This window comes from Lutra lutra, chromosome 9 (genome assembly GCF_902655055.1).
Source record: "Lutra lutra chromosome 9, mLutLut1.2, whole genome shotgun sequence".
Taxonomy (NCBI): Eukaryota; Metazoa; Chordata; class Mammalia; order Carnivora; family Mustelidae; genus Lutra; species Lutra lutra.
In genome coordinates this window covers 26,436,383-26,462,000 of record NC_062286.1, presented here as the reverse complement: position 1 = coordinate 26,462,000, position 25,618 = coordinate 26,436,383, and the positions used below count along the sequence as shown (strand labels likewise).

Here is a 25,618-nt window from a genome sequence, read left to right as displayed (position 1 = left end):
TTATCTTGTCCATATCCTGTGATAATACTGGAAGAAAAAACTACCAATTTCTCAAAGAGGACACTGAGTGCAAGAAAAAGACATGTCTAAATCAAGTATTTTCCAATTCGTAACATTCTTCATTAAGATCTTTTCATTTCTGGCTTCTTTCTTTTTTAAAATATCTGTCCAGATGGAGACAACACAGCATAGTGGTTAAGAATGCATGCAAAGGAAACTGATTTGGACTTCACCTCTGGCTCCAACCACTCATTAGCTATACAAAACGGTACAAAAGCTCTTAACCTCTCCCAGCTTTGGAGTTTCATCTGTAAAATGGAGAGATGCACCTATCTCAGGATGCTGGTTAGAATTAAATGAGACAGAGGTGCCTGGGTGGCTCAGTGGGTTAAAGCCTCTGCCTTCGGCTCGGGTCATGATCCCAGGGTCCTGGGATCGAGCCCCACATCAGGCTCTCTGCTCAGCAGGGAGCCTGCTTCCTCCTCTCTCTCTCTCTCTCTCTCTCTCTCTCTGCCTATTTGTGATTTCTGTCAAATAAATAAATAAAATCTTAAAAAAAAAAGAATTAAATGAGACAGATAATATGTATAAAAATCTTGACTCACTGAAAGAATTTACTAAATGATAGGGCAAAAAGGGAAAACTGAAAATGGGTAATACATTCAGGATCAATTCATAGTGATTTTTTGCCTTCTGTGTTTTATTCGATTTTTAGTAAAATTATATCCGTGGAATTGTGTGGTTAGAACATAGGCCTCAGGATCATAAATCTGCCACTCAGTTAAGTAACTTTAGGCAAGTTACTTATCTTCTCTGAGCTTGGTTGCTCACAGAAAAATTACATAATATTACCTTCTTTTTTTTTTTTTTTTTTAAAGATTTTATTTATTTATTTGACAGAGAGAAATCACAAGTAGGCAGAGAGGCAGGCAGAGAGAGAGGAGGAAGCAGGCTCCCTGCTGAGCAGAAAGCCCGATGTGGGGCTTGAACCCAGGACCTGGGATCATGACCTGAGCCGAAGGCAGCGGCTTAACCCACTGAGCCACCCAGGCGCCCCATAATATTACCTTCTTTATGGGAGTGCGTTTTCAATTTACGTTCCTGATCTTTAGAGCTCAAAAATCAGTGAAGCAGAAATCCATGAAGACAAGTGGATGGTACTCCAGGACAAAGGAACTCCACTTTGACCTTTGTCTTCATGAGACTCCAGGTAAAATTCAATTTAGAAAGGCTTTCTCTGGGGGTGCCTGGGTGGCTCAGTGGGTTAAGTCTCCAACTCTTGATTTCGGCTTAGGTCATGAACTCAGGATCATGAGATTGAGCCCTGCATTGAGTGTGGAGCCTACTTAAGATTCTCCCTCTCTTTGCCCCTCTCAGTTTACACATTCTATCTCTCTCAAAAAAAAAAAAAAAGAAAAAAAGAAAAGAAAAGAAAAGAAAAAGAAAGAAAGAAAAGGAGAAAAATAACGCTTTCTCTGCTCAAAACTTCAAGTAACAGTCAGTCATGGGTATGTTGTAGGGATTAAATAAAATAGCATATATAAAAAGCAGAGCTGAGGGACACCTGGGTGACTCAGTCTGTCAGGTGCCTGCCTTTGGCTCAGGTCATAGTCCCAGGGTGCTTGGATTAAGCCCCTGAGTTGAAGGCTCCCTGCTCAGCAGGGAGTCTGCCTCTCCCTCTCCCTCTGACTGCCCCTCCCCCTGCTTGTGTGTTCTCACTCACTCTCTCTCAAATACATAAATAAATCTTAAAAAAAAAAAAAAAAAGCTAAATTGTAGGCCTTTGGTAAATAAGAAACATTCAGTACACAGTTATTATTATTATTATTACAAGTTTTCATTAAGCAACATGATAGTGACAGTCAGGAAATTGAAAGATAGCAATGTCTAATTCCTTTAATTTAAGATGAATTTACTCACCTTGTAGCTCAGGGCCAACAGTAGTTATTATGGCACCCAGGCATCTACCCAAACATTGATGAACTTCTGTATGTGAAGGTGGAACAGTCAACAGCAAGGTAAGAACTAGAGATAATGTTGGTTCCACATATCCACGATACATTGGGCCACTAGAATCCACTATAAGAGCAAGTGAATGAAGAGACCATGTCTGGAAGGAAATACAGTTTTATTTATTTATAAGGAATAATTTGAGTATACTGAATTGATTTTTAATTTAAATGTTAATAAATACTAACATCTTACTTTTTAATCAATGATCCAAAAGTACTTTAACCAAAGCAACTGATGTACAAATGTTATGTTTAAGTTTCTCTGCAGCATGGCTTTGAGTGTCAAATAAAATTTTCCATGATGAATTCATTTTCTTCTACTATAAGGTACATCTATTTCATAAATTCAAATAATAACCATTTGATTTAGTGGATGCTTATGGACATCAAATATATTTTTATTGCCTGTATTGTGGAGTTTTGCTAAATAATGAGCCTGAAATTAAACAATGACCATGACAATGTTCTGTACTCAGATACATTTCTATAGCAATGATATTCATAAATCAGCTCTTCAAGTGCACTGAACCATTTCAAGCCCCTATTTATGCCTACTAAATACAAAGTAATCCTACTGGCTAATAGCATTTACAAAACTAATCCCAGAGCAGCATACTGTAATCAGCACAGGCCTGAGAAAATGAAAAGTCCTTTCAACTGCCTATATCCAGCTGTAGAAGAACTTACCTTTAATTTCTGCTGTAGGCAGCCCCAAAGGAGAGCTATACTACAGGGCCAAGGACAGATAGATCTCAACTTGCCAACAGAGGGGAAAAAAAAAAAAATCCACACCTCAGCTTCTACTACCTGTGAACCTACAATAATCCTAGAGAACTCAGCAACCTGACTTGGATAGGTATGTACAGAAACCACATCTACTGACACGAGCTAGCAACAATAATTGGGATATAGCACCTTATCGGAGGAAGACTAGAGCAAACTTTCCAGAGAAAATGATTAAATGTAAGAAACAGAGGCGCCTGGCTGGCTCAGTAGGTAGGGCATACAACAACACTTGATTTCAGGGTTGTGAGTTCAAGCCCCACCTTGGGTGTAGAGATTACTTGGAAAAAAAAAAAGAGTAAGAAACAAAAAGCACTTTAATGAAACTATAATAAGAATTTTTTAAGCCACATAATTAAAGCACAAAGGAGATTCTTGAAGTGTTTTTTAAAAAACCCAGGATTATATTAAAGATGCAATGGAAAACTGGGAAAAAATAACTATTGCTAAAAACCAAAATTATTATGGGACGCCTGGGTGGCTCAGTTGGTTAAGCCACTGCCTTCAGCTCAGGTCATGATCCCAGGGACCTGGAATCGAGTCCCACATTGGGTTCCTTGCTTGGCAGGGAGCCTGCTTCTCTTGCTGTCTCTGCCTGCCTCTCTACCTGCTTATGTGTACTCTCTCTCTCTCTCTCTCTCTGGCAAATAAATAAAATCTTAAAAAAAAAATTATTACATTGAGGAGCAAATGGAAGATTATCTTGTAACACTGAGTGAAAACAGCAAAAAATAAAAAATGAGGAAAAAAGACAAGATCAAATATATGACTAATACTAGGTCCAAAAAGAGAAAAAGATAAAGTTATATGGAATTTAATGAACTTCACAGGCAGGAAAATTCTTAGACACTGCCAAACAAGAATGTAAAGTAACAGACATATAGACATCTTTCAGATAAATTTCTTAGCAAAAGCAACAAAAAGATGGGGAATACAGATTGCTGTGATGTCTGTAAGTATCTATTAATTCAGAAGTTTATCACATAAGCCACTGTCTTTTGCAAGTGTGAAATGCATGCGCAGTATAAAGGAAAATGAATTTGTCACTGAAGTCTCATTTCTGGATACTCAAAGCCACACTGCAGAGAAACTTTAAACACATTTATACACCAGTTGCTTTGATTATGACTTATATATTGCCTTTTACTTCCTAAAGAACATAGTTGAATGTTTTTAGAGATAAATGATTAAAATTTGAGAAGTTAGTATTTACTGTAATTTAACTTTAAAAAAAGACTACTGTTAGCCTCTTATGTGCAATACCCAACACAGAAAACCTTGAACATTTATGAATAATGAAAGAAAATGACTGTGTGCCAGGAAAAGTACGTTCAACTAAAATATTACTCAAATGTGAAGGCAAAATAAAGCCATGTTTTAGATATGCAAGCATTCAAAAAGTATACCATGCAAGCTAATGATTGTTGAAAGAATTTTTCCTAGCAAAGGAAAAGAACATTTGTAAAAAAAGAACAAAGATCTCAAGACAGGAGTTGAGGATATAAAGAAGAAAAAAGTTATTGAAAAATAAATCTCTAGTGATTATAGTTAAATAGATGTAGCCAATAATAGGACTGTAAAGTATCAATTTTGATATGAGTTAGAATTCTTTTTTTTTTAATTTATTTTTTTTTTAAGATTTTTTTTAAATTTATTTGACAGACAGATCACAAGTAGGCAGAGAGGCAGGCAGAGAGAGACAGGAGGAGGCAGGCTCCCCGCCGAGCAGAGAGCCCAATGCGGGACTCGATCCCAGGACCCTGAGATCATGACCTGAGCCGAAGGTAGAGGCTTTAACCACTGAGCCACCCAGGTGCCCCTTGAGTTAGAATTCTTAAAAAAGAAGACACATTAGGGAAAACTTAAGAAAATCTATTATATTCTTCTTGTGCAGATATACCTTAGTGCTGAGGAAATGTAATTGATATAAATTATAGTAAAATGTCCTCTCATATAAAAAGAACTGTGCAGAGTGGTCACTTAAAGAAATATGATTTTAAGAAATTAAAAGCAAGAGAAGGCTGAGAAGAAGGTGAAGACAAAAGAAAACAAACTGCCACCCTGCTCTTTGACATAAAAGAAGAAAGCGGAGAGGCACCTTGGTGGCTCAGTCGGTTAAGCGTCCAACTCTTGATTTCATGACTCAGGGTTGTGAGATTAAACTCCATGTCAGGCCCTGCACTGAGCGTGGAACCTGCTTGAGATCCTCTCTCCCTCTCCCTCTGCCCCTACCCTGCCCCTGCTTGCATGCTCTCTCTAAAAAAAAAGTAAATTAAATTTAAAATATAAAATAAAGCAGCAATTTTGTAAGCATAGTTTTCTTCTAGTCTACTGTGAAAACAGAATTTTTTAAAAAGTAGTAGCACCTATTAAGGGATAAGCTTACTTGATTTTTGTTTCTATCCCTTTTGGGAATTTTGAGCTTTACACAGCTGGAAACTTTGCCAAGAAGTCAAAGGCAAACTAAGTTTGTAGACTAGAAGCCTCTGATGGATTTATTGTCTCTTATCTAATTGTGAAGGAACGAATTTATTAATAAACTAATGGTAGGCCCTAATGCCAAATGAATTTGTCTCTTTTCCCAACTTGCAGTCCCAGTACAAAGCTGGTAAGTTGAATGCTGCTGGATTCATAAACTCCTGACCTTCACAGGTGCATCAGTGTGAGGTGGCAAATCAAGAGTGTAGTATATTTTCACACAAGCAAACCTCCTGCCTTTCATTGCGGTTGTATTTCTTTGTAACTAAAATGTTTAAAGAGAAACAAACAAAGAATTCCAGGAGGATACTTGAAGATTCAAGTACTGGACCTGGAATGGTGTATGAGTGGGAAGAGACACAGAATGGTTATTAAAAGAAACTAGATCAATTTAGCAAATGTAAGGAAACGCAAAAGAAAAGAGAAAACAAGTACAAAAGACAGTAAGTAATGAAAAGAAACTATGTTTCAAGAAACATATATGAATGGGCTAAATTCCCAGAATAAGACAGATTTAAGATTAGGTTAAAATATAAAATCCTGTTGTATACTTTTACAATTAAAAAGACTCATAAAATGACAGAGAAAGACTCTAATACATTTTTTAAATCAGCAGAATCATTACTATTTTATAACAGTCCTAAAAATATTATTTAAAAACTTCATAATAAAGAAAAAAATCAACATTATACCTGAACTTCAGAGGATGTTCCATCTTGTGCTAGAGCCAATAAAATGCTGACACTGGTTTTCAGATGTTGTCCTGAGCCAATACCACCAACATAGCGATGCAAGCAACCCAGAGCCAATGAATGGCCAGTTCTGGATACAACATCACGGGCTGATTTCAACCTGAAAAAAAGTTATGCTTCAGGAATTGGTTTTCCTATTTCCCTGTGGCAATTTAAAGCTTATAAGTCACACCATAAAAGGGCTTTATTCTGGAAATCAGAGAAGACTACAGTTATGATTACTTCTTTCTCCATCCCCTACCAAGAGATAGATCAATGAAAATGGTTGGTTAAAGTCATGTATTTCATGGCATAAAGCCTACTTTTATTTTAGAGAAAATTTGAAAGAAGAATCGTGACTTCTCGGTTTTAAGATTTTATTTATTTATTTGACAGACAGAGAGAGAGAGATCAAAAGCAGGCAGAGAGAGAGAGGGGAAACAGGCTCCCTGCTGAGCAGAAAACCCAAGGTGAGGCTCGATCCCAGGACCCTGAGATCATGATCTGAGCCGAAGGCAAGGGCTTAACCCACTGAGCCACCCAGGCACCCCACAACGTCTCAGTTTTAAACATCATTCCTTAAAGTCAAGAATCGGGAACCTGGGTGTCTCAGTCAGTTAGGTGGCTGCCTTCAGCTCAGGTCATGATCCCAGGCTCCTGGGATCGAGTCCCACATGGGGCTCCCTGCTCAGCTGGGAGCCTGCTTCTCCCTCTCCCTCTGCCTGCCACTCTGCCTACTTGTGCTCTCTATCTCTCTCTGTCAAATAAATAAATAAAATCTTAAAAAAAAAAAGTCAAGAATCATTTGAAAACTATTTTTATTATTGGTGTTTTATTTTTTTTTTATTTTACTTTTTTAAAGATTTGATTTATTTATTTGACAGAGAGACTGATAGCAAGAGTAGGAAAACAAGCAGGGGGAGTGGGAGAGGGTGCAGCAGGCTTCCCACTGAGCAGGGAGCCTGATGCGGGGCTCGATCCCAGGACTGTGGGCTCATGACCTGAGCCAAAGGCAGACACTTAACAAGTGAGCCATCCAGGCGCCCCTATTATTGGTGTTTTAGATAAAAGAACGGCTTTTTAACTAGTTTTAAAAATATAAAAAAATATATCTCTAGTCACAGAACTGAAGAAAATGTTAACTTTCACATAAAAAATTATCTCTAATTATGATTTGAACCTCTTTAAAATGCATCAAGCATTTTTCCCTGTGAAATCTACCTAATGAATTAAAAAATATAAAAAGGAGATACTGTATATTACTCTTTAAAATAGGCTTTATTGAGATGTTTGTATACAATAAAATTCACCAATTTTAATTCTTTTCAAGTATACGTAGAACATTTATAAAGACAACTAATTCCAAAAAATGGAAATTATGGTATGCAGCTAAATTGTTTTAAGGTGAATTTATAGCATTAAAATTCTTGTATCAGTAAAGAAAGGTTTTTAATCAATTACCTAAACTTCCACCTTCAGAACCTAGAAAGACAAAAGCAAACTGAACCAAAAAGTAATCATGGTTACTTACATGAAGCAAGTTAAAAAGGTAAAGCAGAAATCAGTGGAAGAGAAAACAGAAAAATGGAGAAACTCAATGAAACCAAAAGCTGGTTTTTGGAAAAAAAACTGTAACACTGATAAATCCTTCAACTGCCTAAGAAAAGGAGAGACAGAAAGACAGAATGTATATTCTGCTGCTGTTGGGTAAAGTATTCTCTAAATGTCAGTTAGGCCAAGTTAGATGATTATATTGGCAAAATCCATTTTTAATAATTTGGAAGCATCTGTTCTATCAATTACTGAGAGAGGAATGCTGAATCTCCAGCTATAACTATGGACTTTCACTTCTATTAGATTTTGTTCCATGTATTTTATTTTATCTTATCTTATTTTTTTTAAAAGATTTTATTTATTTATTTGAAAGAGAGAAAGAGAATATGAGCTGGCCAGGAGAGGCAGAGGGAAAGGGAGAAGCAGGCTTCCCACTGAGCCGGGCTCGAACCCAGTTCCCTGAAATCACATCAGCTAAAGGCAAACATTTAACAGACTGAGCCACCCAGGTGCTCCTTGTTCCATGTATTTTAAAACTGTATCATAAGATACATAAACATAGAGAATTGCTATGTATTCTTAGGGAATACATCCTTTTATCATTATGAAATCACTCATTTATTCTGATAACAATCTTTGTTACAAAATCTACTTTTTCTGATAACAGAGCCACTTCAGCTTTCTTTGGATTAGTGTTTTCATCGTATATTATTCCTAACCTTTTACTTTTAACCTCTCTCTTTTAGTTAAAGGGATTTCTTGTAGACAGCATACAGTTAGATCTTCTTTTTTGTTTTGGGGTTTTTTTTTTTGGTTTTTTAGATTTTATTTTTTTATTTGAGAGCAAGCAAGGGAGAGAGCATGAGTGGGGGCAAGGAGAGGGAGAGGGGTAGAAGGAGAGGGAGAAGCAAACTCCCCGATAAGCAGGGAGCCTAACATGTGGCTCAATCCCAAGAGCCTGAGATCATGACCTGAGCTAAAATTAAGAGTTAGACACTTAACCAACTGAGCCACCCAAGAGCTCCTAGATCTTGTTTTTATTTATTTCTTTATTTTAAAGATTTTATTTATTTGAAAGAGAGTGAGCAAGAGAGAGCACAACCAGGGAAGGGGCAGAGGGAGAGGGAGAGGCAGAAGCCGACTGCTTGCTTAGCAGGGAGCCCTATGTGGGACTTGATCCCAGGACCCTGGCTTCATGACCTGAGCTGAAGGCAGATGCTTAACCAATTAAGATGCCCAGGAGCCTGACCTTGTTTTTATTTAATCTAACAAACCCTAACTTTTACTTTTAAGGTTTAGACCACTTCATTTAATGCAATTATCAGTATGGTTGGGTTTAATTTGTTCCCTTTTCCTCTTTCTTCTTTGGATTTAGTATTTTTTATGATTCCATTTTATCTCCACTATTGGTTTATTAGTTATATATTTTGTTTTTTAAAAAAATATTTTATTTATTTATATGCAAAGAGAGAGCATAAACAGGGAGGAAGGGTAGAGGGAGAAGGAGGCTCCCACATAGGGCTCAATCCCAGGATCCCAGAATCCCAAGACCATGACCTGAGCTTAAGGCAGACACCTAACGGACTGAGTCATCCAGGCGCCCTTATAATATATATTTCTAAGTCATTATGATCTACCTTCAAAGAACATCATATTCTTTCATGTATATTTTACACAACCAGAGTATACTACCATTTCCTCTTCCCATTCTCTGTGCTGTTGTCAGGTATTTTACTTCTCTGTATATTAAAATACTACCATATGTTCTATTTGCATTAAAGAGTCAATTATCTTTCCAAGACATTTTAAAAGAATGAGAATAAAAATAGCTTGCAGACTGTGCTGCCCAGGAGCTGCCCATGCCACCCAGCCATGGTCAATCCTACCATGTACAACATTGCCATGGTTGGTGACCCCTTGGGTCACATCTCCTTTGAGCTGTTTTGCAGACAAGGTTTCAAAGATAACAGAAAACTTTCATGCTCTGAGCACTGAGGAGAAAGGATTCTGTTATACAACTTCCTGCTTTCACAGGTTATTTGGGGATTTCTGTTCCAGGGTGGTAACTTCACATGCCATAATGGCACTGGTGGCAAGTCCATCTATGGGGAAAAATATAAAGTTGAGAATTTTATCCTGAAGCCTAGGGGTCCTGGCATCTTGTCTATAACAAATGCCAGACCCAACACAAACAGTCCCCAGCTTTTTCACCTGCACTGCCAAGCGTGAGCAGTTGGACGGCAAGGCTGTGGTCTCTAGCAAGTGAAAGAGGGCATGAAGACTGTGGAAGCCATAGAGTGCTCTGCGTCCAGGAATGGCAAGACCAGCAAAGAGATCACTATTGCTGATTGTGGACAAATCTATTAAATTTGACTTGTCTTTTCTCTTAACTGCCAGACCATTACTTCTGTAGCTCAGGAGAGCACCCTTTCACCCTCATCTGTTCAAAATATCCTAAAATCTTTATGCTCTCGCTGCAGTTCTCTGAGTACCATATTCTCCTTATTCCCCTCCAAGTCTAAGTGGATTGCACAGTTAAGTATATGATTATGAAATAAAAACCAAACAACAGCAATAAGAAATAAATTAAAAATGAGAATAAAAATAACAGGTCATTTTAAAATAGACTTATAGACGAATGCATCTTTATATTCATCCACATATCTACCACTTTGGGCACTCTTCACTTCTATATACACATCCAAATTTCCATCTGGTATCATCTTTTTTTGTATGTGTGCAAAAAGCTTCTTTTAACATTTCTTATGGTATACCTTGTAAGCAATGAATTACCCAACTTTTCACAGCCTGAAAGTCTTTATTAAAACTTCAGTTTTGAAAAGCATTTTCACTGGGTATAACGTTCTAGGTCATTGTACTGTCTTCTGCTTGCACAGTTTATGATCAGAAGCCTGCTGAAATTGTTATTTTGTTCCTCTGCATGATGTCTTTTCCCCGCTGGCTGCTTTTACGTTCTCTTTATCATGGCTTTAAGGAATTTGATTATGATATGCTTTTCTTTTGTCTTTCTTCCATCTGGGGTTTGTTGGAAGTCACTGGATTTGTAAATGTATAGTTGTCATCAAAACTGAAAATTTCTGTCTACTCTTTCTTCAAATAATTTTTGATCTACCCTTACTTCTAAGATTTCAATGACATGAATGTAAGCTTGTCATTGTTCTAGAAGTCACTGAGACTCTTGTTCATTTTTCTCCCCTTTTTTCTGTGCTTCCTTTGGAACAGTTTCTATTTCCAGGTGTTCAACATCACTTTTTTTCCTACCACAATTTCTGATCTTCTGTTAATCCCAACCACTGCATTTTTTTCATTTGAAGTATTTTACAGTTCTTGAAGTTTTCCCTGGGTTGTTTTATGAATTTCATTTTGTTTTTCATCATGCTCGGATTTTCTTATACTTCCTTAAAAATATGGAGCATATTTTTCAGTATTCTTCATTGCTAATTCCATCATCTCTTCCATTTCTGGGCCGGTTTCCAATGACTGATATACTCTCTTAGTAACAGATCTTACTTTCCCGCTTCTTTAAACATCTTAGTTTGGATTGGATAGTGGGTCCTATACGTTTTACGATATTAGGTGCTACCTTAGCGGTGTTTCTTTAAATACTATTGGGCTTTGTTCTAGAATATTCTTATTCATTAGAATTAGTTTGATCCTTTCAAAGCCTGCTTTTAAATTGTTTTAGAGTGGGTCAATATTGTCTTCACTACTAAGGCAGTATCCTTCCGACAACTCCATTTTAGGAGGTTTTTCCAATCTGGACAGTAGGAATCATGTGTGAGCCCTGGGGATTGTTTCATACTCTGTCCACCTATTCACCTGTTCTTTTCCCCCTGGTCTTGGGCAGTTTCCTCCTGCACATAGCCGCACTCAGCTGAAGATTTCAGATGACTCTGCTCATAGCTTTCTGTACAGCTCTCTCCTCTTACATATTCTATTCCACGCCTTCTAGCTACGTTGATTTCTCAAAACTCCAAGTTCTTTCTCCTTACCCCAGTTAGGTTTAGGGTTCCTATCCCTGCATTTCCGCCTGGAAACTCTTTCTAAGCAAAAATCTGGAGCAATTATAGTGCCCCTTGTTTGTTTCCCATTTCTCAGGGATCACTGCTCTATGCTGGCTGTTGTCCAATATCTGAAAACCATTCTTTCATTGATTTTATCTGGTTTTCCAATTGTTTAAGACTGCAGCAAAAACCCAGCCCCTGTTCTTCCACCATGACTGGCAGTGCAAATCCTGTATATATTTTAATGTTTATTTGAAAGAATAGATTTCATTATTTTATTCATATGTAAGTAGCAATGTAGAGAGTTTAAAACAGAACACCTAAAATAACAAAGATGTCTAGAGAGAAACTTTGATTGCATTTTCAGAATCGTATTATAACTCTCAGTAAGTCATTCATGACCAAATTTCTGTTAAACCCATAAAAGTAAAATAAAGCCAAGAGATTAAAAATACATCACCAAGACTGTGGTTGGTCAGTTTGCCTACGGTGAAGAAAGAAAAATCCCAAGGGCTATCATGAAACAGATATGAAGAGATGTAGTAATGAAGGAAGTAAACTATGTCTATTCTTAGCAGTATTTCTAACATATTACATCCTTGGATAAGTAACCTCTATCTCGCTATGACTCAGTTTCTCCATTGCAGTCATTTTGGGGAATGAAAGAAGTTAAGAATGAATGCAATCTGTGAATTCTAAAGCATTACATAGATTACAAAACTGCTTTCATGTTGGTACTTTTTGAAAGGCAACATTTCAGTGAGATAAAAAGCTGGGTCACTTCTCTCAGTGATAATCATCTATTCAATATAGAGCGAATAATCTAAGCTGTAAGAATATATATTTCCCAGGGGTCTCAAAGTGATTTTCAGTTTGAATGGAAACAAATTCAACCAGTAATGATTTTATTTCCCTCTGAACTTAAGCAGTTAAAGTAGCTCCCTGTTAACTAGAACGGTTTATAGAAGTGATTCCTCTTTAAATGCTAAGATGGCATAAGACTTCAATGTGTAAATATAGCTGACAGATCTATATGTGTAAGTACTTTTGGCTTTTCATAGATACTAAATCAACAAAAGATAGTGTAGGTGAAAACATTCTACTATAACGAAACAGGAGGACACTGAAACTTTTTAAAGCTCATCTAAGATACCACATATCCTTATTTTTACTTTTATTTATTTATTTATGCCAAAGATTCATTTATTCATTTTACAAACAGAGAGTGCACGAGCAGGGGAGGGACAGAGGGAAAGAGAGAAAGAGAGAGAGGGGGTGAGCTGACTCCCCACTGAGCAGGGAGCCCACGTAGGGGCTTGATCTCAAGACCTTGAAATTATGACCTGAGTTGAAACCAAAAGTTGAAGGCTTAACCGAATGAGCCACCCAAGGACCTCTATTTATTTATTTTTTTAAGTACTCTCCACATCCAGTGTAGAGCCCAATGTGGGGCTTGAACTCATGATCCTGAGATCAAGACCTGAGCTGAGATCAAGAGCCAATGCTTAACCCACTGAGCCACCCAACTGACCCTAAGATACCACAGATTTGGGGCACCTGGGTGGCTCAGTGGGTTAAGCCTCTGCCTTTGGCTCAGGTCATGATCTCAGGGTCCTGGGATCAAGCCCTGCATCAGGCTCTCTGCTCTGCAGGGAGCCTGCTTCCCCCCTCTCACTCTGCTTGCCTCTCTGCCTACTTGTGATCTCTGTCAAATAAATCAATAAAACCTTAAAAAAAAAGATACCACACACACAAAAAAAAGATACCACAGATTTTTAAATGTACCATTACTTTATATGGTAGTATAAAATGAAGAAAAAAATGTATATTGGTTAATTGAATTTAAATAAAAAACGAAGAAACAAAAAAATGCCACCGATTAATTATGATGTTTTACAGAAAATTTAAAACAAATTCTAATGTCAGATGAATTGTGAAAAATGGGTAACTTAAAATGCATGTAATACTTAACTTTAAATCATAATCAAGGATTTGGAAAAGTTAATGAAACTAGGCACTGAAAATACTTGTAAAGCATTAACCAGACAGGTATAAATGAAAGTCTTTGTGTTTCACCAGAATAAGTAAAAAATAAATACTCAAAATACTTGTAAAGTTAAAACTCCTTGAACTACAAAACAAAATTACCACTCTGAAGTTTTCCAAACAAATACATTCTTATTTTACCTATTACTAACAGAGCACAAACCATTAAAAGGTAAGATCGGTTGTATATTTAAAAACATCTTTAACGAAAACCAATTTTAGAATCAATGACATATACTTGGAAAAGCAAAACTGCTCTGTTGCTAGAAAATGGCAGAAGTCATCCTGCAGAAGAGGAAGTATCTGGGAATAGATATCTTCTTCTGCTTGTTCGTATTATCCTTAGTGATTCAAACAATCCACTGGGACATTATCCTATAACCAGACAAACCGCTGTTCATGTTTGAAACAACAGGGAAAACCATCCTCCCATAACCAAGAAAGAAAATACTTTTTCTTCAGGACTACTGCTTCACCACCATAGTCTCCCCCCACCTCTCTCATTAAAGATTGTGGCCTACAGCGCCTGGGTGGTTCAGTTGGTTAAGTGACTGCCTTCAGCTCGGGTCATGATCCTGGAGTCCTAGGATCGAGTCCTGCATCAGGCTCTCTGCTCAGTGGGGAGTCTGCTTCTCCATCTAACCCTCCCCTTCTTGTGCATGCTCTCTCTCTCTAATAAATAAATAAAATCTTAAAAAAAAAAGATTATGGCCTATTTTAGTGTAATTAGTACTCAAAATAAATAACCATTGAGAATAGTTATTACCTAACTCAAGTATCAGTTCTTGACCACACCTGATTCTCAACTTCTCTACTTAAGTACTTGCCTAACAACCAAGAGTCATTAATAACTGCATCATCTTAATCATACTTACTTGGAGCTCTGAGACCACTCTTTTTAATTAAAACAGCAAAGAAATCCTTAAAATCTAACACTAACCTTTCCCGTTTCAGGGATGATTTAAGAGATGATAAACTTGCTGGCAGTTAGGAAAAGAATGGCTTATTCCAAAAAGTGACTAATTAACAAGAAGTATAATGTGGGGAGGAGAGATAAGAGAAAGGGACTACCGATTATCAAATGGTTTCACTTACTTGTGAAGCATAAGGAATAACATGGAGGACATTAGGAGAAGGAAAGGAGAAGTGAATTGGGGGAAATCGGAGGGGAAGAGGAAGTATGAGAGACTGTGTACTCTGAGAAACAGAGGTTTGGAGGGGAGGGGGATAAGGGGTTAGGTGAGCCTGGTGGTAGGCATTAAGGAGGGCACATATTGCATGGAGCACTGAAAAAATAAAATAGAATTTAAAAAAGGGGGGGGAGGGGCGCCTGGGTGGCTCAGTGGGTTAAGCCACTGCTTTCGGCTCGGGTCATGATCCCAGGTCCTGGGTTCGAGCCCCACATCGGGCTTTCTGCTCAGCAGGGAGCCTGCTTCCTCCTCTCTCTCTGCCTGCCTCTCTGCTTACTTGTGATTTCTCTCTGTCAAATAAATAAATAAAATCTTAAAAAATAAAAAATAAAAAATAAAAAAATAAAAAAGGGGGGGGATGGAGAGAGAAAGGGACTACCAGAGCACCATTTCAGAGAAGAATACATGTAACTAATTGAGAGAAGTCCTATTAACAATCCTCTTGATTCCATTATGTAACATTCAAAGGCTGAAACCTCATCACGCTGAAAGTATCTACAATATAATGACTTTCCCAGATTACAGAGTTTAAACAATTACTGAATAAAAAATTAAGATCATTTAAAAAAACACAAAATTTTGTCATATGTTATACCATGTGGAAAACCTATCATCCAATTACTATATTTACTGATTACTTTAAAAGACATCTTTGCCCCTATAAGAAACATATTTGTCAGTACACAGACCCACTTACTTGTCAAAGCTATACTGGGCCATTCTAGCAATGAAGGTTGCTTCCCCAACCACCTGAGCCATTCTTCCAAGAGCTTCCCCTGCTGCACATCGTAAGATGGGGTTTGGGTTGTCCAGAGCACCCATAACCAGAGTCAGAGCAGATTTACGAACTTCCTCAGGTCCTAACGTACTTTTGTTTTCAGCCAGACCCTATAGTTATTTAAAAGAAAAAAAAAAAGGCAATTCAAAATTCACATAAAGTTTTTAAAAAAATGTGCTGCAATCTCTGTAAATATATCCACTTCACCCACTTTTTTCCAACCACCTTTTCATTTTTTTAAGTTTTTATTTTAATCACCCAGTGCTCATCATGACAAGTGCATTCCTTAATCCCCATCATCTATTTCACTCGTCCCCCCCATGCACCTCCCCTCTGATAACGAGTTTCATCTCAATAGTTAAAGAGTTTGCTTCCTGGTTTATCACTCTTTTCCCCTTTGCTCATTTGTTTTGTTTCTTAAATTCCACGTATCAGTGAAATCATATGGTATTTGTCTTTCTCTGATTTATTTCACTTAGCATTGTACTTCTAAGTCCATCCATGTCATTGCAAATGGCAAGATTTCATTCCTTTTATGGCTGAGTAATATTGCATATATATACCACCTCCTCTTTATCTATTCATGTACTGATTGGCACTTGGGCTGCTTCCATGTCTTTGTTATTATAAATAATGCTCTATAAAATAGAGGTGCATGTGTCAACCATCTTTTTTTAAACTGAAGTATAGTTGACATGCAACATTAGTTTCAGCTGTACAGAACAGTGATTGGATAATTTTGTGCATTAAGCTAGCTCATCATAAGTGCAGTCACCATATATCACTACACAACATTATTACACTATTATTAACTATATTCCCCATGCTACATTTCTGTGCCCTATTTATTTTATAACTGTAAATCTGTATCTCTTAATCCCCTTCACCGATTTTACCTATTCCCCTCTTCAACCATCTTTCATATGTATATACTACATCTAGAATCAATACCTGTTAGATCGACAGTAATCACTTTCCTAAACATGATTCAGAACATGATACATAACATAGTTACAGTCAATCAGCCCTAAAATGAACAATCCCTAGAAGTGTCTCTATCCAAAGACTATGCTCATAAATTGTTTTTATATAAAAGGACACTCTACTATTTTTTTTAAAGATTTTATTTATTTATTTGACAGACAGTGATCACAAGTAGGCAGAGAGAGAGCCACCCACTGAGCCACCCGGGCGCCCCAAGGACACTCTACTATTAAATCAACTATCATTCAACTGATTGACATTTATCATTAGAACTTTAAGTAAGGAAAAGGTCTGATGAGTATAAAACTTTGATTTATTTATATAAAAATTTCAGAGAAGATAATTATGTCATCAAGAGTACATTCAGGGCACCTGGACAGCTCAGTCATTAAGCGTCTGCCTTCGGCTCGGGTCATGGTCCCAGGGTCCTGGGATCGAGGCCCACACTGGGCTCCATGCTCAGCGGGAAGTCTGCTTCTCCCTCTCCCACTCCCCCTGCTTGTGTTCCCTCTCTCTGTCTCTCTCTGTCAAATAAATAAATATTTTTTTTAAAAAAAGAGTACATTCAATAAGTATAAAAAGACAAAATGGGGTAAAAATATCAGTAACTGAATATTGATACAGTTTGTTCATCATATTAAATGTCAATTATCGGGATGCCTGGGTGGCTCAGTTGGTTAAGCAGCTGCCTTCGGCTCAGGTCATGATCCCAGCGTCCTGGGATCGAGTCCCACATCGGGCTCCTTGCTCAGCAGGGAGCCTGCTTCTCCCTCTGCCTCTGCCTGCCACTCTGTCTGCCTGTGCTCACTCTCTCTCCCTCTCTCTCTCTGACAAATAAATAAATAAAATCTTAAAAAAAAAATGTCAATTATCTCTGTTCTAGGTACACTTACTGTCATGGAACTTGATAACAAAATCCAACTCATGGTGCCAAAAGAAATGTTAACTACAAGAGAGGCATTAATGAGCAAATCTATGAAGACAAGTGTTCTGTGGACAAATATTACAGTTGGTACACTAGCCTTCCAAACACTAAGGGAGACCATGACTACCCAATTCTTTTTTAAAAAACTCAGATGTTGGTCTTAGCTGATGGTCTTTAAATAGGGCATATGCTAACAGTTATACAAATGATATAAACTTGTATTACTATAATCAATAACTATGTCCCTCTTCCACAATGTTTACAAAACATGATTTAATTCATGCCCATTTAAACACTTGTACTTGCTGCCATTTTATTTTACAAATAAAACTTTATAATAAGCTTAGTGCTGAGCAATATAAAAAGTTTTCAAATACATCATGAGAGGCTGCAAAGAACAGTACATGAACTCTGAGAGACAGGCAAAATACATTATTCTACTACATATATGTAGAAACCAAAGTTTAAAAGATTAAAGGAACTGCACAAGACATAAACCTAACGAGAGCTAAACCAGAACAGAGTCTCCCAATGCAGCCTTTTTCAGGTGTACAACATAGCCTCTCCTGATTTATGGTCTAACCACAAACTGAACTTAAGTTTTGTCCGGTCAACCTCCAGTAGAATATCAGATTGCATTAGACATCTTTGAAAATTCTGAAAGAACTTACTAGCACTTCTAAAATCTGAAAGGTCACATTGAAACATGAACTTGAATATTATTAAAATAGAAAACACTTATTTAATTACAATGAGCCTAATAAGTAGTTTCTAATAATTTAATATAAAAACATAGTTATCAAGTGATACACATATAATTATCATAATGGTCTAGATATACATGTCTTATTAAAGACATTAATTAAAATCTTATTTCAGAATACTTATGCTTTAAAAGTAAATACCTTTAATGCACTAAGAACAGCAGTAAAAATATTAAGCTGCACAGCCTGCTGGCGGACACCTTTGGCTTGTTTAACACATTCAGCAAAGTGATCCAACATTTGTAATCTATAATCATAGAATAAAGATAACATCAGCAATACTTTTCACTCATATATGGCTCAGAAAACAGAAGTAAGAGCAACAGCTAAGTGTATAACAAATACTGTCCCATGCTGTTTCATTTCTATTTCATTCCTACAGCTGATTTAAACCAGATCTCTTCCTCCTGAATTGATACAGGGACATGTGGTTTTTACCCGGCACAGTAGCCAAACTGTGGAAAAAGCTGAGATGCCCCTCAACAGATGAATGGATAAAGAAGATGTGGTCCATATAGACAATGAAATATTACTCAGCCAGCAAAAAGGATGAATACCCACCATTTGTAAAGACATGGATGGAACTGGAGGGGATTATGCTGGGTGAAATAAGTCAAGCAGAGAAAAGAGAAAGACAGTTACCATATAGTTTCACTCACATGTGGAACATAAGGAATAGCATGGAGAACCATAGGGGAAGGGAGGGAAAAATGAAGGGGCACAAATCAGAGAGGGAGAGGGAGACGAACCATGAGAGTATGGACTCTGGGAAACAAACTGAGGGTTTGGGGATGGAATGGGGATGGTGGGTATTGAGGACGGCATGTGGTATGATGAGCACTTGGTGTTATACACAACTAATGAATCACTGAACATTACATCAAAAAGCGGTGGCTAACTGAATATAATAATTTAAAAAAACGATAACAAAGCAAGCAACTAAACATTAAGTTTCAATTAACAAAATAAGGTCATAATTTCAATGTTCTTTGATGTTAACCCCAGCATCTAACAAAGTGCCTGGCATATAGTAGGTGCTCAAGGTTTCTTGAATAGAATAGCAATCATTAATTATGCATCTATGTAGAAGATTTTTAAGTTAGAAATGTTAAAATGTGGCATAATTTTTCTCTTCTTTTAAAATACTCTAATGAATCACTGAACACTACATCAAAAACTAATGTTGTACCATTCGGTGGCTAACTGAACATATAAAAATAAATAAATAAATACAAAATAAAATAAAATACCTCACATGGAAGAAGACAGTACCTCATGTCCTATTCTCAGAAGCTAACTGGGAGATTTTGAAAAAGATTTAGCTGTGGTAATTTATTTTTTTTAATGTAGAAAATCAGAAGTGAATTTTTTTATTATTTCAAATTATTTAAATGAGACAGCAAAAAAAAAAAAATCACAGCCATTTCAGACTATTCTGATAAAAGAGAATGAGATCATTTCAGATTCTAAAAATAAATGGGTTGGGCAAAGGAATGCTGGGAAGTTGGATTTAGTACTAAAATAACTATGAACTAAAGCAGGAAATCAGTATCTCCCTAAGGTCACTATAAGGATTTAAGCTCAGTATAAAATAGCCCATAGGTCTCAGGTCAGAGCATTCTCCAAAATCACTGAGGAAGAAATCATCTAGTCTCCAGTAGCAGCTCCAGTTAGAGTTACTGGAGGCTAAAACTGACCACTTTAATGCTATGTATATCTTCCATGGATGAGGAAGCAGCACACTATTCACACTGCCTTCAAGCACACACATAAGAGACCCATGTCTCCAACACTACTGTTAAGCATCATTTGCCTATAACTGACCTTAAGTACATAATCTTTTAAAACAATTTATTTTAAAAAAGTTTTTTTATAAAATACTCATTTCACTTAATTTGAAGACTAGTAACAAAAAGTTACTAACCAGAAATAACTACTCTTGTAGTTATACATGTACATACATGTAAACATGGTATACACATTTTCACTCTTCCGTTTGAGAAACCACCATACATAGACAAAATGTCTAATAAAGTTAGGGAGAGTGTCTGTACAAAGAATATAGCAAACCAACATGCTCCTTTTAGAAAAACAACCGTTATTTTAATTTCCCAAGTTCCATACTCAAATGGAATGACAAACCTTATTACAGAGCAAATACCTCACTCATTAACTTCGTCAGCAACAAAAACAAAAGACTTATTAGCAAACTTATTTAATGAATTCCTCATTAAAGATATAGTGAAAACCTACTTATAAACTGGAAAATGAACTACTGAGCTAAAAATCTTGCTGTTTAAGACACAGTCCACAAGACAATGGTACTGGATGCTAGTACACAGAGCCAAATCTTAAAAACCGCTTCAAATTATATGGAATTTTCATGTAATTTTTTTTCAATCATGTATGTGGTCACTTAGGTCATTAAATTTATAAGCCTATTATTTAAGTAGTAATTCACTTTATTGTAGGCAACTGGGATGGGAAAATCTTTCTTTGAGTATGATTTACGTATTTTTTCCTAATAGATAACTTTATTTATGTTAAATACTTTAAATTTTATTTATTTATTTTATTTTAAACTTTTTATTTAAATTCCAGTTAACGAACATCCAGTGTAATATGAGCTTCACATGCACAATTTAGTGATTCAACACTTCCATACAACACCCGGTGCTCATAAAAACAAGCGCCCTCATCAATCCCCATCACCTCCTTAACCCATCCATCCTGCTAACCACCACTCCTCTGGTAGAATTTATATTTAACTAAAATTACCTGATAGACATTATACTAACCGGTGTTTATAAGACACATGAGGAAACACTACACCAAAAAGAGCCACGGAAGCATCAATGACTGAAACCCCAAGCGGGAGAGGACCAGGCACAGCTTCTCCGGCAGGTATGCGTAAGTAAATGGAGGATGGATCATGCTCCAGAGCCCCACTTCCAGATGCGCTGTTTGGCTGGAGCTACAAAAAAAAAAAAAAATGACGTAAAAACCATTCAAAATCTCCTTGAATGAGTATTAGTCAAGAAAAATAGAATGTGAGCTAGAAAAAAAGGTTAGCAATATCAACAACAAAAAAATAAGAATGTCTGAATCTGAAAATTTCCAACAAAAAAACCCCACAAGAATGATTGAATAACAAAATTTTTTAAATAGATAAAAATATGATTTATCCAGAAAAAAAGCCATCAGTAATTGTACAATTTTACACATACATAAAATTGTATAATTTTATATCTTATATAATTTTAAGAATGCTTATTTATTCTAAAACATTTTTATACTGCCCACCTTAAAAAGTGCAAGCAAAACAATATCAGGAATAACTTAAACCCACAAAAAAAAAAAAAATTAAAAGAAGCTGTGGTAACTCTTTTGAAAGAACATAAGAAATTTACCTTTTTTCACTACTTATCTACATCAGGAAGCTATCCTTAAATGTCTAAGAAAGCCAAAATAAAATTAAACTTTAGTCTGCAATATTTTCTTTTTAAATGATAATGTATAATAACACCACTGCTTTTGATTAAGTTGTATTTCAGTTCCCTGTACGGTTTGCTACCTGGTCTTCAATTGATTTATGATCAGTTTCTTGAAGCCAGGAACCTAGAAGAACGCTGTCATCATAATGGCAGAGGGATCTGAGGAGGGAAGTAGTTGTGTTCGCTGAATTGTCAGTCAAAGTGAATTCTGCTACCAGTTCTCTCAGAAGTGCGTTGAAAGATCCTAAAAAATAGAACTTCAGATCAGACATGAAAGAATAATTTTTATGAAAATTACAATCACTGCTCACAAAAAGAAGCAACATGTTCTACAGGGATAAAATAATTAAGTCCCTGTTCTCTTTAAAAAAAAAAAATCTGTATTAAATATTTTAATGCTGATTTTAACCTACAATAATGGTATTATGCCTTTCTATTGCTTCCCAGCCTTTTGTCTAAGATCAAGTGTATTACTATATTATACCTTTTAGCCCAAGTTATTTAAAGTAACAGAAACACTAAAACAGAGGAAATATTTCTATTAAATGTTCACATTTAAATTTAATAAATTTAAATATATTAAATATATTGTAATGATTTAAATATCTGTTTAAATATATTAAATATGACACAATTATTGTTTATTATTAATTACCCAATGAGGGGCACCTGAGGCTCACTGGGTTAAAGCCTCTGCCTTCGGCTCAGGTCATGATCAGGGAGCCTGCTTCCTCCTCCTCTCTCTCTGCCTGCCTCTCTGCCTACTTGTGATCTCTGTCTGTCAAATAAATAAAATCTTTAAAAAAAAATAATTATGCAATGATGTGCAAACACTGAACCATAACACATCAGAATTCTTGGGTATGGCTAAACTGAACACAGATCAATAGCTTACTTTAATATTAGCATTTTATATAATATTCGATGTCTGTAAAGTATATTATTATTCTCTGTCAAGATTCCTAAATTATTGTCTATATTATAATATATATGAAGCAGTTCAGGATAATAATTAAGAGGACAGAGGGGTGACTAGGTTGCTCAGTCAGTAAAACATCTGCCTTCAGCTCATGATCCTGGGGTCCTGAGATCCAGCCCCACAATGGGCTTCCTACTCAGTGGGGTGTCTGCTTCTCCCTCTGCCTCACCCCTACTTGTGCTCAATCTCTCTCTCAAACAAATAAATAAAAATCTTTTAAAAAAATAAATAAAAGCATAGGCTTTAAAGCTGAACCAGCTGGCTCTGAATCCAAGCTCTACCCCTTACCAGATCTCAGACTTGGGCAAGTTACATTACCTCTCTGTACCCAAGGCTCTTCATCTATAAAATATAGCTGAATTACGTCATAAAGCTGTGGTTAGAGTCAAAGGAGATAATACACATAAAGGGATTAGAACAGACCTGGAGCACAGTAAGTGCCCCACAAGTGTTAGTTTCTTCATATGAAGAAAAGTAAAATAGTTGTCTTCCTCTGCAAAGTCAGGGGAGAGCCTTGGTCAGAACTCTATAATACTGTGTGAAGAACTGGAGAGGTAAATTGAAGAATTTTTACGAGATACCATAAATTTTATTTACCTTCATAAGTTTTTGGAGGTAACAAAGCCAAGATATCGTAAAGTCTTAAACGGACCATTGCAGCACTGGCTTTCAGATGAGCTCCATGGGCTTTAATTACAGACGGAATGCTAAAATATCAAAAGTATAGTTGGTAACAGCTTACTAAAGTAAGTATTACTTAAAGCATTTTCAGCAATGTATCGATGAGCCGCCAAAATACACTGGTGAGTATTACATTCTCATTTTAGTTTATTCTGTGGCCTTTACTGGCACACTACAAAACACAATTTTATTTCAATCCATACCATCACTATAATTTTTAAGGTCATTTTAAAACAGTAAAGTTTTATACATTTTGTATATGATATTATAGGGAAGTACAAGACATCACTGTTTATAAATATGTAAAACTGGATGTTAACTTGTCCTAATTGCTTACTTACTGTGACATCATAGTCATGGCACATTCAATAGGAGTCATCAATTTTCTAATCACATCTTCAGTTAGGAGCTCGGAGCAATGTGCAACAAAACTCCTCATTGCTAGATAAAATTTTTAAAAGAACAGATTTAGGATAGCTTTTGTGAAAATTTAAAAAATTACAGAATTACATAAAGATACCTATAGTTCTCCATTATTATACAATATAAGGCTCTGAAATCAGGTCAAACTGAAAGAAGAACTAACTGCAACTACAGAGAAAAATCATTAGAAGAGCCTAGAAGAAAGATGGAGGGAGGGAAGGTATCTAGTAGGGAGATTTCTGTGAGTGGGAAATCAAAGGTCTTATAACATCACTAAATTCAGAAAACTACAAAGAATGCAGCTTCAAGATAAAACCGAGAGCGCACAAAATAGCTCAGTGAGAGGGAACATCTTTGCTGCCTCTTTAGCAACAGAACTAAGACAAAAACAGCTCTTAGATGTGTGGGAACAAAAAGGACCCCTTACCCTGCCGCCCTTATGCTTTAGCATATATTTGTTTCCCACAACTTGGAAAAAGAAGCACTTTTCACTCTGAGATAAACCAAAAAAGAATAGCATCACCCAGTGTAATTCTAATTCCCAAAGGAAACCAAACATGAGCCTTTCCTGTAAGTTGCTAGCTTCTAAACAAAAACAACTTTATTCATAATTTTTGTAACGATGTCTGGAAAAAAATGCATCAGCATTTGCAGATTTGAAAATGCTAGCTGTGTCCACTATGAAAAGACTTAAACTGTCAACTCAGTGACCTTGAACATCCTGAGTTTCTTCTTCGAATACCCACCAGGCTGTTTACTTGGTGGCCAGTGCCTCTGTGACAGGTGGACAACTGCAATCACTGGGAATCAAAGGCCTGGGCTCTGGCTCTCGCCTTACCCCTGATGCTAACGTCCACTCAGAGTCTCAGCTTCATTTCCATCGCAAAATTAGCAAACCGGCACAGGTTATTTAAAACACTTCTCTCTAAATCTACAAGTCTATGAATTTGTCATTACACACTAAAATAAAAATTTGAAGCAGTGATTTTCCTTCCCCTCACAAATATTTTAGTAATAAAATAATATTCTGAGAGTACAATCCTTTCAGTTCTTACCACATAAAGCTCCGGCACGACCTTCCAATGTTACCTGCCAAGTAAAAGAATCGCCTCGGGCCTTCTCAGCCTCCAACTCCTTTAGAGAACGAGGAAAAACATTTCTCCACAATAACAACATCTTGGGCAGATGATAACGAACAACAGATGGTCCTATTGGAGAAAACAAGAATGCAAAAACATACATATAAACCGTATATATATATAACATATGTTTCAAACAAAAGTCAGAGAGCCCCGCACAGGCTTTAACAATACCTAGTGTTTCACTCTATCTTTATCTGTAAAAGTAAGATTTTCAACAGGTATCTTTTATTTTCCAGTCTGATTGAGAAATAATTGAATATACTGCCGCATAAGTTTAAGGCATACGGTATGATGTTTTGGGTTATAAATAATTGTAAAATGAGCACCACAAAGATGCAGCTAACATTCACCATCTCATATAGACACAATAACATGAAAAACAATTTTTAAAAAATTTTCTCCTTGTGATGAGAACTCTTAGGACTAACTCTCTCACCAGCTGTCCTGTCACACAGCAGTATGATCCCCTGTCACACAGCAGTATGATCCGCAGCCACCAGGCTGTACACCACAGCCCTGTACTTATTCAGCTTAGAACTGCAAGGCTATACCTTTTCACCACTAGCCTCCACTTCCTCCTCCCCAACTTCTAAATGTTTCTTATTCAGTAAGTAAAATAACATATCTAT

General features: G+C 36.5%; 1 protein-coding gene across 4 annotated transcripts in view; it reads right to left on the bottom strand.

Moving 5' to 3' along the window:
* The window catches only part of HEATR5B (HEAT repeat containing 5B), a 106,019-nt gene that overhangs the window by 56,258 nt on the left and 24,143 nt on the right, over positions 1–25,618 (bottom strand). For all 4 annotated transcript variants that reach the window (XM_047745127.1, XM_047745128.1, XM_047745126.1 and 1 more), the window contains exons 12-20: positions 24,903–25,055; positions 23,766–23,865; positions 23,341–23,450; positions 21,845–22,008; positions 21,069–21,244; positions 18,412–18,517; positions 15,517–15,707; positions 5,966–6,125; positions 1,921–2,110 (exon numbers count right to left, since the gene is read on the bottom strand). In XM_047745127.1, coding sequence (XP_047601083.1) covers positions 1,921–2,110; positions 5,966–6,125; positions 15,517–15,707; positions 18,412–18,517; positions 21,069–21,244; positions 21,845–22,008; positions 23,341–23,450; positions 23,766–23,865; positions 24,903–25,055 — 1,350 coding nt within the window. The remainder of the gene's footprint in view (positions 1–1,920; positions 2,111–5,965; positions 6,126–15,516; positions 15,708–18,411; positions 18,518–21,068; positions 21,245–21,844; positions 22,009–23,340; positions 23,451–23,765; positions 23,866–24,902; positions 25,056–25,618) is intronic.